We start from the raw sequence: 16,556 nt of genomic DNA on the forward strand, positions 1-16,556 counted from the left end.
CATGGTGGTGCGTGCCTGTAATCCCAGCTACTCAGGAGGCTGAGGCGGGAGAATTGCCTGAACCCAGGAGGCGGAGGTTGCGGTGAGCCGAGATCACGCCATTGCACTCCAGCCTGGGTAACAAGAGCGAAACTCCGTCTCAAAAAAAAAAAGAAAGAACTTGTTAATCAAGATGAATATTTAGTTCAGTATTAAGATTTCAGCTGGGCACAGTAGCTCACGCCTATAATCCCAGCACTTTGGAAGGCTGAGGTGGGTATATCACTTGAACCCAGGAGTTCAAGACCCGCCTGGGCATGCTGAAAACCTGTCTCCACACAAACAAAAAATTAGCTGGGTGTGGTATCACATGCCTGTAGTTCCAGCTACTTGGGAGGCTGAGGCTGGAGAATCACTTGAACCTGGGAGGCAGAGGTTGCGGTGAGCCAAGATCATCCCATTGCACTCCAGCTTGGGTAACGAGTGAAACTCTGTCTCAAAAAAAGGATGGCCAAGCTCCATGGCTCACCCTTGTAATCCCAGCGCTTTTGGAGGCCAAGGTGGGCAGATCATGGAGTCAAGAAATCGAGACCATCCCGGCCAACATGGTGAAACCCCATCTCTACTAAAAATATAAAAATTAGCTGGGCATGGTGGCACACGCCCATAGTCCCAGCTACTTGGGAGGCTGAAGCAGGAGAATCACTTGAACCTGGGAGGCAGAGGTTGCAGTGAGCAGAGACTGCACCACTGCACTCCAGCCTGGGCAACAGAGCAAGACTCTGTCTCAAAAAAAAGGATTTCAGATGCATAAAGTGAGTAAACAAGGCAGGGAAAAGTAAGATGTCTTTGGCGTCATACTGATATAATAACATATATGGACAGACATATAATTCTCCCACAGTTTTTAAATACTTGCATATATATAATTTGCATCTTTCTTTTGCTGGGACTTTTTTTTTTAACCATTTAAAACTGTACTGTGTGTCTATCCAAGCTCAAAAGCAGAAAATGGGAGCCTTCTCAAATATACTTACTTTTAGCATAATGTCTAAAGTAGTGCCATCACCATGCTTCAAAACAGTCAGATAGACCTACAAGAGAATACAGGGACAAAAAAGAAGTTATTTGATTAAATGTGCCTTGTTTCAAATATTCTAATGCTAAGAAAAGACAGAAAGCAAGTAAAAAATATTATAAATATTGGCCAGCTATGGTGGTTCACGCTTGTAATCCTTGCACTTTGGAAGGCTGAAGATGTCAGATCACCTGAGGTGAGGAATTCAAGGCCAGCCTGACCAACATGGCGAAACCCTGTCTCTACTAAAAATACATAAATTAGCCAGGCGTGGTAGCAGGTGCCTGTAATCCCAGCTACTCAAGAGGCTGAGGCAGGGAGAACTGCTTGAACCCAGGAGGTGGAGGCTGCAGTGAGCGATCATCTCACCACTGTCTCTAACCTGGGTGACAAAATGAGACTCTGTCTCAAAAAAAAAAAAACCTAAGTATTATAAATGTGGATGTTACAAACAAACTGTAGTAAGGAGCTAGAAGTCCTGTGAGGAACCACAAAGGTAAATGCCATGTCGTACCAGCAAGGAGCTCTCAGGGGAATGTGCACAGCTCTTCACCTTTCAGCACTGCAATGCTGATTGAGAAACTGTAAACAAATAAGAAGCTGGCTATAAACCACCTAAATGATATATATTAAAATCGTCAGATATGGTTGTGGATCAGTTCTTAGGTTAGTTTTGGCTGCTAAAAAAAGTTCCATGCTTCACAGAATGATGTCGTTACCTATAAGTCAAGGGAATTTATTATGGAAACCTACAGGACTCCTCAGATCAGCGGAGAGAATCTGTTTTCCTTCCACGTGGTCCTTAAATCGTCGACGGGCTTCTTCTAACGTTGCCTTATGTCCTGCTTTTCCTAGTTTTCCCAGAACCAAGCCCCTCAAGAGTGCATCTAGATGACCTGATTTGAGAAGTAAAAGAGACATAAGACTAGTTAAAAAGCCTATTTTTATAAATTTGCCACCTTGATACCTTATAATTGTGCTAGACCAGTTCTATGGTCTTGAACAAACACACTCAATTACCTTACACCTGGGAAAATACTTGTTTTACATTTATCAAATCAGAAGAATGAAATACTAAACAGACTAGACAAGCAAAGTAGCTGACTTTACAGTCACATATGCCAACTATCTGAATTTACTAAATGTTTACTCAGTCTAGTTCACTACTCTGCTAAGGATTACGTGTGAAAAGGACAGGCTTACATCATGCAGTTTTGACCCAAGGTTCAGAGAATGATCACATATGGAACTAGTATACTCTATGTATAATAAATTGAAATCTTAGATTTTAAAAATGAAAATCTGATGGGTACATTCTTCCAAAGACACACAAATAGCCAATAAGCACATAAAAATGTTTAACATCATCAGTCATTAGGAAAATGCAAATCAAAACCCACAATGAGATATCAATTCATACCCACTATGATGGCTATAATAAAAAGGATAATAGCAAGTGTTGGCAAGGATGTGAAGAAACTGGAACCTTCAAACACTGCTGGTGGGAATACAATGTGGTGTAGCTACTTAGAAAATTAGTCTGGCGGCCAGGCACAGTAGGCTGTAATCCCAGCACTTTGGGAGGCCAAGGTGGGCAGATCGCCTGAGGTTGAGAGTTCGGCACTAGCCCGACCAACATGGAGAAACCCCATTTCTATTAAAAATACAAAAAAATTAGCTGGGTATGGTGGCACATGCCTATAATCCCAGCTACTCAGGACACTGAGGCAGGAGAATCACTTGAACCTGGGAGGTGGAAGCTGCAGCAAGCTGAGATCACACCACTGCACTCCAGCCTAGGCAACAAGAGCAAAACTCCATCTCAAAAAAAGAAATCAGTCTGGCAGTCCCTCAAAAGGTTAAACATACAGTTATGGCTGGCACAGTAGCTCATGTCTCTAATCCCAGCACTTTGGGAGGCCAAGGCAAGACAGGAGTTCAAAACCAGTGTGGGCAACAGCAGGACCCTGTTTCTACAAAAAAAAATACTTAAAAATTGGACCAGGCATGGTGGCTTATACCTGTAATCCCACCACTTTGGGAGGCCGAGGTGGGCAGATCACAAGGTCAGGAGTTCGAGAGCAGCCTGGCCAACGTGGTGAAACCCCGTCTCTACTAAAAATACAAAAAATTAGCTGGGTATGGTGGCAGGCACCTGTAATCACAGCTCCTCCGGAAGCTGAGGCAGGAAAATCGCTTGAACCGGGAGATAGAGGTTGCAGTGTGCCGAGACCGTACCACTGCACTCCAGCCCTGGGCAACAGAGTGAGACTCCATGTCAAAAAAAAAAAAAACTTAAAAATTAACCAGGCACGGTGGCATGTGTCTGTAGGCCCAGTTACATAGGAGGCTAGGGAGGTAGGAGTGCTTGAGCACTGGAGGTTGAGGCTGCAAGGAGGTTGAAACTGCAGTGAGCTATGATCACACTATTGTACTCCAGCCTGGGCACAGAGCAAGACCCTAAGACCCTGTCTCTCTTTTTTTCTTGAGACAAGGTCTTGCTCTGTCGCCCAGGATGGAGTGCAGTGGCACAATCTCGGCTCACTGCAGCCTCCGCCTCCCAGGTTCAAGCAATTCTCCACCTCAGCTTCCCAAGTAGCTGGGATTATAGGCGTACACCACCATGCCCGGCTAATTTTTGCATTTTTAGTAGAGACAGGGTTTTGCCATGTTGGCCAGGCTGGTCTTGAACTCCTGAACTCAGGTGATCCACCCACCTTAGCCTCCCAAAGCGCTGGGATTATAGGCGTGAGCCACCATGCCCAGCTGACCTTAAAAAAGAAACAAAAAGAAGGCCGGGCGCGGTGGCTCAAGCCTGTAATCCCAGCACTTTGAGAGGCCGAGGCAGGCAGATCACGAGGTCAGAAGATCGAGACCATCCTGGCCAACATGGTGAAACCCCCATCTCAACTAAAACACAAAAAATTAGCTGGGTGTGGTGGCAGGTGCCTGCAGTCCCAGCTACTCGGGAGGCTGAGGCAGAACCCGGGAGGCAGAGTTACCACTGAGCTGAGATTTCGCCACTACACTCCAGCCTGGTGAAAGAATGAGACTCCTTCTCAATTAAAAAAAAAAAGAAAGAAAAAAAACATAGAGTCATCATACGACTCAGCAATTTCACTCTTAGGTATATATCCAAAACAAATGAAAGCATGTGTCTAAACAAAAACTTGTATATAAATGTGCATAGCAGACTTCATAATAGCCAAAAAGTGGGACCAGTCCACATGTCCATCAACTAGTAGATAAACAAAATGTGCTATATAGCTATACAATGGAATATTATTCACCTATAAAAAGGAATGAAGGACTGATACGTTCTACAACATAGATGAAACTTGAAAATATGCTAAGTGAAAGCAGCAAATATAAAAGGTCAAGTATTTTATGAATCCATCTATATGAAATGTTCAGAATAGGCAAACTCGGGAAACAGAAAGTAAATTTGTGGTTGCCAGGAAATGGAGAGTGACTGCCAGTGAGTACAAGCCTTTTTGGGGGGAAAGGGGATGAATGGGGAGGGTAAAGAAATTATTCTGGAATTACAGAGGTGATGGTTGCACAATCTTGTAAACATACTAACAAATACTGAATTGTATACTTTAAAAGGGTGAATTTTATGGCATATGAATTATATCTCAAAAACAGTTAACATCCAGGCAATAAATGATTGAGAAGAAAAAGTTAACAGCACACAAATCTGATGAATTGCAGCAATACAATGGACAAATAAAATGTCGTATATTCGTATGATGAAATACTACTCAGCAATAAAAAGTAATGAATAACCTGGCTATATCTCAGAAACACTATGCTGAGTGAGAAAGGCCAGGTATAAGAACAGAACACACATATGATTCTACTTATATAAAATAGAAGAGATAAATATTATTCTAGGGTGGAAGAAATCAGAATAGCATGTGCCTGTGTGGGGTGGGCAGGGGAGGCCCAAGTGGCAGGGACCAATTAGGAAGGAGCCTCAGGCAGCTTTCTGGGTGATGGAAATGTGGTATATGTTTGCTGAAAGTCATGGAACTGTAACATTTAGATTATGCATTTTTCTATATTTAGATCATAATTTAACCAAAAATAATTTTAAGAAAACCATCAGAAATCAATAGATAATACAACTACACACTATTGTGATGATTCTTATAAGAAGTAATTTATAATTCTGGCTCTGGTACTAACATGCTGTGTGATACAAGGCAACATTTTATTATTTTGCCATGTTTCATGCTCTCATCTGTATAGCTAAGAAACTGAAGGCATTCTCCCTATATTGTAAAGATAGTTTTGAAGTCATAAAGTGTCATGTTATCATCATGAAAGAAAAGGGCAACATCCACTAATTTACCTGGATCTGTGTCCATGTACTTCCTCCTATCTTGTCACCATTCATCTGTGCTCCTATCTAAAGCCAACTCCTTAACTTCTGCACTGGATCTCAACTCCTCTTGATTATTCAGCTGTCACTATAGCGATAACCCCTCTCCCTCACATGAATTTTTCCATTACTACTGCATTATGTTCAAATAGAAGCAGAAAAATGTAATATAAAATCTCCCAACTTAAAAGTTCCTTCCTTTGCCCCACTTCTCTCTGTCTACCCCTTTTCTCTGATCTTCTCAGCAAAAGTCTCCATATGCTCTCCTCCCATTCTAGAAAACCTGCTCCAAAAGTGAAGAATTCACTATTGTTCCCCACTACTCCACAAAACTTGTTAAATGCAATAATAAATTAGCCTTCATCATTCTGTTTGACTTAGTGTAGCATCCGACACAGCTGATCACATTCCCTCTGCCTTCATCTAGGGTTTCTTTAAATTCTGGGATACCTTCTATCTCTCGGCTCTCCTTCCATCTCACTGGCTAGTCTGTCTCATTTGCTGATTCTTCCTCTTCTACACAATCTCTAAATTCTGAACTCCGACTCTTCACTTATACTCAGTCCCTAGTTGATCTCATCAAGTTTTGTTTTGTTTTTTTAAAGACATGAGGTCTCACTACATTACCTATGCTGGTCTTGAACTCCAGGACTCAAGCAATTCTCCTGCCTCAGCCTCCTGAGTAGCTAGATTACAGGTGTGAGCTACCATGCATGACATGATTCCCACCACCCCCTACTTTTTTTTTTTTTTTTTCAGATGGAGTCTCACTCTGTTGCCCAGGCTGGAATGCAATGGTGTGATTGCACACTGCAACCTCTGCCTCCCAGTTTAAGTGAGTCTCCTGCTTCAGCCTCCCGAGTAGCTGGGACTACAGGTGTGCCCCACCAAGGCCAGCTAATTTTGTATTTTTAGTAGAGATGGGGTTTCACCATGTTGGCCAGGCTGGTATCAAGCTCCTGACCTCAGGTGATCCACCCACCTGAGCCTCCCAAAGTAAGCCACCATGCCTGGCCCCTGGTTCCCTTTTACATCCAAATATGCTTCTATGCCAGGCACAGTGCCTCATGGCTATAATCCCAGCACTTTGGGATGCTGAAGTGGGAGAATTTCTTGAGCCTGGGAGTTCAAGACCAGCCTAGACAACATAGTGAGATCCAGTCTCTACAAAAAAACATAGCTGGGTATGATGCATGCCTGTAGTCCCAAATACTCAGAAGGCTGAGGTGGAAGGATAGCTTAAGCCCAGGATTTTGAGGCTGCAGTGAGGTATGATTGTACCACTGCACTCCAGCCTAGGTAACAGAGCGAGACTCTGTGTCTTTAAAGGAAAATACGTTTCTACAGCAGTCTTCCCTATCCCTGTACAGGACAACTTCATTCTTCCAGTTCTGCAGGCCAAAATTTCATGACATTTTCTTTCCACCACACAGTCCATCCTTCACCAAATAATTTCAGTTCCACCTTAAACATATACAGAGCTTACAACCTGTAAGTGCTAGTTGCAACCAGCTTCAACCGGATTGCTGAAACAGCCTTCTGAATGGTCTCCTTTGCTTCCTCTGTTTTCTTAGTCTGTTCTTCAGAAAGCCAAGTAAATCAAATCATGTTCCCCTGCCCAAAACTCTCTAATTAGCATGTCATATCACTAAATGTAAAAGTCAAAAAACTTCTCACTGTAGCCCACAGGTTCTATAGGATCTGAACTATCTTCCTTTCCCCCTCATTTACTCCTGTCCTGACCTCAGCAGTTTTCTTCTTATTCTTTGAATACCCTAAGCATGCTCCCAATATCACCTTATTAGACAGTTTCCCCACACACTTTCTATAAAATAGTGGCCTAGCACTCCCTTTTTTTTTTTTTTCCCCAAGATGGGGTTTCATCATGATGGCCAGGCTGGTCAACTCCTGACCTCAGGTGATCCACCTACCTCAGCCTCCCAAAGTGCTACGATTACAGGCGTGAGCCACCACTCCTGGCCAGCACTCCTTATTACCTGATGCCTTTATTTTTCTTAATGATACTTCCTGCCACCTAGACCATTATATATTTAATTGTTTGCTAGGTCTCCTATTAGAATGTAAGCCATATAAGGCAATATTTGGGTTGCTGCTGTATCACCAGCTCTTAGAATAGTATATGGTATTTACTAGCTATATAAATACTTGTTGAATCAATGAAGAAAAGACACAGAAGCTGGGCCAATACCAGCACTTTGAGCGGTGGAGATGGGCATATCACTTGAGGCCAGGAGTTCAAGACTAGCCTGGCCAACATGGCAAAACCCCGTCTCTACTAAAAATACAAAAATTAGCCAGGTGTGGTGGTATGCACCTGTAATCCCAGCTACTCGAGATGCTGAGGCAGGAGAACTGCTTGAACCCTGGAGGCAGAGGTTGCAGTGAGCCTGAGATGGCGCCACTGCATTCCAGCCTGGATGACAAGAGCAAAACTCCGTTTCAAAAAAAAAAGATAAGACATAGAGTTCTAGATATTGCTACTATTTTTATTACAAAAGACACCCAGATCAAGACTGGTCAGGAGGAAACACCACCTTTAGTTATTAGCAGATGACAGAAAATAATGATATGTAAAGCCTTTAAACCATCATTCCCAATATTTAAATGAGAGCAAAAAGAGTAAATATATGCTTATAGAAATAATCACAGAGCAGAGAACACATGTAGAAAGCAAATAATTACCTTAATTCAGAAAGCTGACCCCTGTGTCTCTCAGCACCTTTACAAGTTATACATAAAGGTACCTGGTATTTATACTAATAAATAAAACTTGGGAGGCCGAGGTGGGGCAGACCACCTGAGGTCAGGAGTTCAAGACCAGCCTGACCAACATGGAGAAACCCCCATCTCTACTAAAAATACAAAATTAGCTGGGCATGGTGGTGCATGCCTGTAATCCCAGCTACTCAGGAGGCTGAGGCAGGAGAATCACTTGAACCGGGAAGGTAGAGGTTGCAGTGAGCCAAGATCATGCCATTACACTCCAGCCTGGACAACAAGAGTGAAATTCTGTCTTAAATAAATAAATAAATAAACATAAAATTCCCTTTAGCTTTTCTTGGGTATAAACAGGCCTTTGGAATTCTGCAAAAGACTTTTATTTCCACCATGTACACAAATTATATTCAGTAATGAACATACATAACCACTACTGTTTCTATGTTGGTGACCCATGTAACTTCACCAACCAACTTAAAAGACTTAAGTCTTAATTTATGGCTTACTGATTATACAATAACATCCAGTAGATACAAAGATGATATTAATTATATTGTTAACCACATAAAAAGGTACCAACTTCTGCCTAATTCTTTCTTCATTTAGTATATTCATTACCTTCTCCAGGTTTGGGGTCCCAGCCCAGTCTCTCCCCTATAGGTGAAAAGACATCTTTCACAAACTCCTGGATTTCCTCATAGAAGTCTGTGTGGGACAAGAGAGTTGAGAGAATCCCCAGGTTACAGCTCAGGTCGCTCCATACAGTATAATTGGGCTCATTCACAAAAGCCTCCATGACTTTTAGAACCTCTACAGTGCTAATGATTCCAGCTCGAGCCTGGGATAGGAAAAAACATAAATTAACCTAGTCTTCAAACAAAACAAAAAAACATTAAGCATGCATTTTTGGCATTATTTACTGCTAGCAATTTCTTTGGTTTAAGGAAATGGGACTGTATAAGCTCAGAACACTGTTAGAATAAAAATCCTATTCAAACATTTCTTCTTTACTCCTTTGCTTTTTTTTTTTTTTTTTTTAACAGAAAAAATAGAATGAATCATTTGCTATTTATACAAGAACTACTTTAAAAAACTGCAAAAATAGTTTGAGCTTTGGTTATTGACAGAGGTTCTTTCAAAGCCGGACCTGCAAACTGTGTCAACTTAAGCCTCTCCTTTACTCATTTCTAAAAGAACATAAACTAGAAGGCACTACAAATTCAAAGTCCTTTCAGAACTAACAGAGTTAGGAAAAAGAACTTCTGTTACAGCAGCCAACTGCACAAACAGCTCACTCTCCTGGGACAGGTCTCTCAGCAATTAGATCAGCAGATGTGAGGTTTTGTGCATCAATGCTAATCTGTGTTTATACAAAGGCGGAATACAAAACCAATGAATGCAGAGGGGAAGAAAAATTTCCAGTCCAACTTAAAGGAATACTAGGAGGAATATGACAATTTTATCACAAAGACATCTGAAAATTACCTAACCTATGCTGAAGTCATAAAGAAAATAATACTAATTGCTGCTTTAAATCCTTTCTGGAAGAAAGCCAAATATAAATATAATTCTAAAGCTAATGGGATATAATTTGAAATAAGAACACAATGTTTAAAAATTCTAGTTTTCCCAGCAAAGTACAACCACTATTTAGAAAAACATAAAATCACTCTGTATTAATTATTTTAAAAACATATTAGTAGGGAAATTTCTTCAAGGCTCATATTTATTTCTACTGAAAAGAAAGGAATTTTTGCCTTACAAGGGATAGTTTAATTAAGACTTGCAGAAAGCTGGCTTAGGAGTAATGCAATGGGATTTAAATTATATAGCCTTAATCTTGTCATATTAATTAAAAATTAGTCATTTGCTATAGTCCCAAAGGTGTTTTTAACCTTCACAAAGACCCATATTCTTCTAATTATGTTTCAGACACTCCAGGAAAAACACAATCTTTTAATCAACAAAATCCATCATACTACTTAAGTCACAGATGCTCACCAAGGAGAAGAGGTCATTCTGTAATCCAAGTCGATCCACAGGGGGCAGAGAAAGGTCACGAATGCCTGGTAATAAACTTTCCAACATGGCAGAGCTGTACTGGGTCCGATAAAACCCAACTGTTCCTAAGTTTAACTGCAAAGATATCCAGTAAGTACCATTAAACAGCTCCATTAATTTTAAAAATCAACCTTTTGTATGTTTAAAAGGAGTTCTGGTTTTAGATATATCTGGATAAAAAACAATTAAAACCATCTATGCCAACTAATGGAGTAAAACAAGACAACACATAAAGATAGGATGAACACACAGACAAAAGAAAAGGGAAACTTGAAATTGTGGGGACCAATGTGAGGAACAGTAGAAAGAACATGGAATGACAAAATAATGTGGATAAATTTTTATTTCTAACATCAGTTTTAGGTTTACAGAAAATACTTAATATATATGAAAACACTTGGACAGTGGAATCTCTGAAAGATTAGGCCTTTATAAACATTGATCTATTAAGCCCAGAGACTCAACAGAATAACAGTTTTCAGATCTCAATTTTAAATAATTACATGGTAAAAGGCAATTTCATAAGATTTTTGGAGTGAGGTAATTACTGACTGCATTATTCTCTCTTTTTTTTTTTTTTTGAGATGGAGTCTCACTCTGTCGCCCAGGCTGGAGGACAGTGGCGTGATCTCAGCTTATTGCAACCTCCACCTCCCAAGTTCAAATGATTCTCCTGCCTCAGCCTCCCAAGTAGCTGGGATTATAGGCACCCGCCACCACACCCAGCTAATTTTTGTATTTTCAGTAGCAACAGGGTTTCACCATGTTGGCCAGGTTGGTCTCGAACTCCTGACCTCAAGTAATCTACCTGTCTCAGCCTCCCAAAGTGTTGGGATTACCAACACTTTGTGCCTGGCAACTGCATTACTCTCTACAGGCTATTTACCAATAGCCAAAAATATTTTTGAGAACATTTATATTCAAAATAGTTTAATGGTAAAACAATAAGACACAAGTATTTTACTCTTTATATATAAATATTTTAAAAACCACTCCTACAATTTTAATGCAACTATCACCTTACTGATTCCCTTTACTTAACCTAATCAAAATTGTAGTGTACATACAACTTATTTCTCATTTATAAGAAATTTTTCATATTGCTACAACATAATCTTCCAGATTATAATTTCAAATGGTAATATAATATTCGAGTAAGTATATTTTAAATGTATATTTAAAAAATTTTAAAAAGCCAGACATGGTGGCTCATGCCTACAATTCCAACTACTCCAGAGCCTGAGGTGGGAGGAACACATGAGCCTAGGAGTTTGATCATTTTCCTTTTTTGTTTTTTTTGTTTGTTTGTTTTTGAGCCTAGGAGTTTGAATCCAGCCTAAGCAACATAGTGAAACCCCCATCTCCAAAAAAAAAAAAAAAAAAAAAAAATCCATAAACGAGAAAAATGGCCTTTTTAAAAAAAAAAAAGCACAAATGTCTGATACAATGTATAATTCCTATTAGAAACACACAATTATAAGAAGAGTTTGTAGTATATACTTTCATTATGAAAGGTACAGAGTACAGAATAATGAGAAATAATTCTTACCTATTGGTATTTTTGTGAAATGGTTTTAAAACACCAGCTAAGGAATTTTACATTTCAGTGATACAAACCGATTATTATATATGTCTGCTCTCACTAGATTATAGGTGTACACATATGCTGACAACACATCACTGAAGCTAACCTTTCATTACAATGACAGGGCAGTTTGAAAGTGTGAGACTACAAATTATTTGGTTCATACAAACTTATACTCAGTCTACGTGTTTTTTTTTTTCTCCTTAGTCCTATGCCTTTGGAGCTGCTTCTCTACCACTACCTTCCCTAACATAAGGACAAATGTTTGGATGATATTATTTGACAACTGGTCCTAAATTTCACAAAGAAAAGTTTAGGTTTTTTTTTTTTTTAAACTACTAGTCTAAACTGAAGCAGAATTTAAAGCCAGCCATAAAATGAATAAATTAAGTGACAGAAATCTGTTTAGGTAAGATTCTAGACTCACCTTCACCCATTGGTCTGGTTTGACATTTTTCAAAACCACATTCATCTCTGGCTTGTCCATTAGAATTTTTAGTTTGGCCTGGTTGGGATCTTCACTAGTAGAGATTGTGATAGGGACCATCCACTGGGGACAATCTTCACCTAAGCAAGAAACGAACAAATAGAAAACTTGAAAAATAATTTTGCACTGGGACAAACAGACGGTAAGGTGGAGAGAGGAGTAGTGTTGTCCTAACCAGGAGCTTAAGCCTAACTGTCAAGCCAATAGCTCATTCCTAGTGGTACGTGAACTTTTCCAGATAACCTGAATAACATTAGTGCAAAGGAAGGGATAATTTACTAACAAAATCACAACATGTCTAAAAAAAGAAAACAGTTAACTCATTTGTATAATCACAAATGCAATGATTTAAGCTTAATTATCATTTTCCCCTTACAGAGCAAGAGCAAAGACAGCAATGATTTTATTGTTAAAGTAAATTGTGAATAGGTAAAGGCTCTCACATAGCATTTATATATATATATATATATATTTTTTTTTTTTTTTTTTTTTTTTTTTTTTAAATATTTTTTTTTTTTTTTTTTTTTTTTTTTTTTTTTTTTTTTTTTTTAATTTTAAAGACAGAGTTTCGCTCTGTCACCTAGGATGGAGTGTGGGGGTGTGATCTTAGCTCACTGCAACCTCCACCTCCCAGGTTCAAGAGATTCTCGTGCCTCAGCCTCCTGAGTAGCTGGGACTATAGATGCATGCCACATGTCCAAAAAAATACAATTTTTTTGTACTTTTAGTAGAGACAGGGTTTTGCCACATTGGCCAGGCTAGTCTTGAACTCCTGGCCTAAAGTGATCCGCCCACCTCAGCCTCCCAAAGTGCTGGGATTACAGGCATAAGCCACTGTGCCCAGCCTTCACATAGCATTTAAAAACAAATTCTAAGGTGCAGTCCTTAACAGGTATACACACTGCTGAAATATCAAAGGGTTAATTTTTATTGTTGTGATAGGATACATCCTGGGAGCTGCTATATTCTGTCACAGAGGAGTCATATCGAAAAGCCAAAGCTTTTGTAAGGCAGAAACGCTGTCTTATATATCAGACAGCAAAACAGACTTGGCATTAAGATGCCAAACAAAAGAGAGTCCTTGCCCAGTACATTAATGGAGCTGGAGCTATTTTAATACATTATATAGCTTTATGCTATCAGGTTAAACCACAAAATAAAATTTCCCCAATATTGGGATATTGCAAGTTTTAATGTTACCTCTATTGGTCACAGAATATTAGAAAAACCTATAAAACCTGTCAGATAATGTTACCTCTATTGGTCACAGAATATTAGAAAAACCTATAAAACCTGTCAGAACTACAATGTAGATTACAGATAAGAGGCAGAAAATGGCAACTGTGACATGTACAGATTTATTTGCTGTCATCTGACTTGTTAGACATTTTTTTTTTGAGACAGGGTGTTACCCTGTCACCCAGGCTAGAGTGCAATGGCACGATCATGGCTCACTGAAGCCTTGATCTCACGGGCTCAAGCGATTCTCCAACTCACGCTCCCAAGTAGCAGGGACTGCAGATGCATACCACCATGCCAAGCTAATTTTATTTTAATTTTTTTAAGAGATGGTTTTGCCATGTTGGCCATGCTGATCTTGAACTCCTGGGCTCAAGCAATCTGCCCACCTTGGCCTCCCAATGTACTGGGACTACAGGTGTCAACCACTGTGGCTGGCCTTGTTAGATATATTCATTAAAAGAGTAATTTTAGGCTGGGCACTGTGGCTCACATCTGTAATCCCAGCACTTTGGGAGGCTGAGATGGGTGGATCACCTGAGATCAGGGGTTCAAGAACAGCCTGACCAACGTGGTAAAGTAGAGCCTGACCGTCTCTACTAAAGATAGAAAAATTAGCCAGGCGGTAGCAGCGTGTGCCTGTAATCCCAGCTACCCAGGCAGATTACTTGAGCCCAGCTACTTGGGAGGTTGAAGCAAGAGGCAGAGGTTGCAGAGAGCCAAGACTGCATCACTGCACTCCAGCCTAGGCAATAGAGCAAGACACTACCTCAAAAAAAAAAAAAAAAAAAAAAAAAAAAACACAAAAAAAAAAAAAAAAAAAAAAAAAGGAGTAATTCTAACTGCTAAGGACGGTTAAGAATAGAAGACCATACCTCTTAACCTGAGTTGAATGTATCAGATTTTTAGTGGGTGGAACATGACAAGGCATTGGTAATTCTCATATATACCTCCCCTTTGTTGAGAACTACTGTTTTAAAGGAAGCAAGAAAGGTATAGACAAACACTTTACTTGTTGATTTTTTCAACTAATCTCTAATTTCCTGGGTAAAATTTTGTAGGTAAAAAGAATCTAATGACGTATCAAAATATTTGAAAATGGTAGTTAGGAGCATAAACTCATGGAGTCGAGCTATGTTGAATTCCCACTCTTTACCTTCTTAGATAGGTGACTTTGAGCAATTTAACTAACCTAGCTATTGCCACAGCTTCCTCATCCGTATAATGGAAATAATATGATCTACCTTACAAGGAAGCTAAGAGTATAAAACAAGAGCCAGTTATGGTACTTACAATGACTGGTACATAATAAATCTAAATAATCACTGGACTTTATTCATTTACTTATTATGCCCAAGAATTTAAAAAAAAAGAATTACCTCCCCCCTCCCCCCAACCCCTAACACACACTGTATGTCCTCTTTTAGGAGATTAAGGCTAGAGACATCACTTCCTGGTTATTACTAGCCTTCTTCATTCATCATAGCCTCCAGTAACACACAGAAACATGGAATTTCAAAAACTAAAAGTGACTAAATACTAGAACTATCTTGTGAATTTCCTTTTATTTTCTAAATATTTTTCTTATTTTTGAGACAGGGTCTCACTCTGTCACCCAGGCTGGAGCGCAGTAGCACAAGCATGGCTCACTGTAGCCTTGAACTCCTGGGCTCAAGTAATCTGCCTGCCTCAGTCTCCCAAATACCTAGGACTACAAGTATGCATCACTATGCCCAGCTAAGTTTTTCTTTTTTAAAGAGACAGGGTTTCGCTATTTTGCCCAGTCTGCTCTCAGGCCCTAAATTTATATTTTCAATTTCTTGCTTTTATATAATTATATTAAAACTTAACAATTTTTCCTATTAGTTGGAATACTACTGGTATTAGTTAGTATCCAAATTAATCAGTCGTATCCCACTTACAGCCATTTGCTTACCAACATATGATCCACTGGCACAGAACTTCTTTTGGGACAACTTCAATAATCTGTCGTCTTCTACCTAAAGAAGCAAAACAAAGGCTACGATAGTACTAACACCATTTGGGGTTTTCGTTTTTGAAGAGGAGGGAGACAACATTTTTGGGACAAATGCTGGAACTAGCACAACCAAATGTCTCATGAGTTTACAAAATGCAATGGTGATGAAGATGGTAATATTACAGAAAAAAGTCCAAATAACTAAAACGCCAGAGGCAACAATGGTAAGTACATATGATTACAAAATACTTCAACAATATGTAGTCATTTGTGTCATTTATTACCAAATCCTGGATTTCAAATAACCAAGATATAACATACTTAAGATCACCTAAATCAAATGTAAAATTGGTCTACTGAGCTTCATGGATAAACTTACTACAAGAAATAGAATTGGAAAACTAAGAAAAAATTTAAGTGAGAAAGCAATGGCCACTTTGTTGCCATAGGGAAACTATTAATGAAGGTTAACACTGGATACTAATTATATATATAATCAGTTATATGTCACACAGATTTCCTTGAGTTGAGAGTTTTTAAACTGATTCAGAATTAGAGCAAAAATATTTATATTTGGGGAATATGAAGTGAGAAATAGATCATAATCAAGATATTATATGTTACACAGCTCTCCTATTCTCAAAAGAATTTTTTTTTTTTTTAAGACGGGTTTCACCATGTTGGTTAGGCTGGTCTTGAACTCCCGACCTCAGGTGATCCGCCCACCTTGGCCTCCAAAGTGCTTGGATTACAGGCATGAGCCACCACGCCCAGCCTCAAAAGAATTAAGAGCAACAGGCAGGCCTTTAATTGAATTAATATATTTTTTATTTATTTTTAGTTTTTTAGAGACAGGGTCTCACTATATTGCCCAGGCTGATCTTGAACTCCTAAGCTCAAGCAATCCTCCTACCTTGGCCTCCTAAAGTGCTAGGATTTTAAGTTTGAGCCACTGTGCCAGGCCATAGCCTTTTATTACAATGTAAAATGGAAGATGAGTTTGGCTGTGCCTGTAGACAAAAA

General features: G+C 39.4%; 1 protein-coding gene across 1 annotated transcript in view; it reads right to left on the minus strand.

The window, feature by feature from the left end:
* Positions 1-16,556, minus strand: part of NPEPPS (aminopeptidase puromycin sensitive) — a 105,111-nt gene that overhangs the window by 8,797 nt on the left and 79,758 nt on the right. Inside the window, exons 13-18 of the mRNA XM_017497067.1 lie at positions 15,492-15,555; positions 12,257-12,396; positions 10,185-10,319; positions 8,802-9,021; positions 1,811-1,953; positions 1,017-1,073 (exon numbers count right to left, since the gene is read on the minus strand). Of these exons, the coding sequence (XP_017352556.1) occupies positions 1,017-1,073; positions 1,811-1,953; positions 8,802-9,021; positions 10,185-10,319; positions 12,257-12,396; positions 15,492-15,555 (759 nt within the window). The remainder of the gene's footprint in view (positions 1-1,016; positions 1,074-1,810; positions 1,954-8,801; positions 9,022-10,184; positions 10,320-12,256; positions 12,397-15,491; positions 15,556-16,556) is intronic.

The sequence above is a fragment of the Cebus imitator genome, unplaced genomic scaffold (genome assembly GCF_001604975.1).
Source record: "Cebus imitator isolate Cc_AM_T3 unplaced genomic scaffold, Cebus_imitator-1.0 Scaffold228, whole genome shotgun sequence".
In the NCBI taxonomy this organism is placed as follows: domain Eukaryota; kingdom Metazoa; phylum Chordata; class Mammalia; order Primates; family Cebidae; genus Cebus; species Cebus imitator.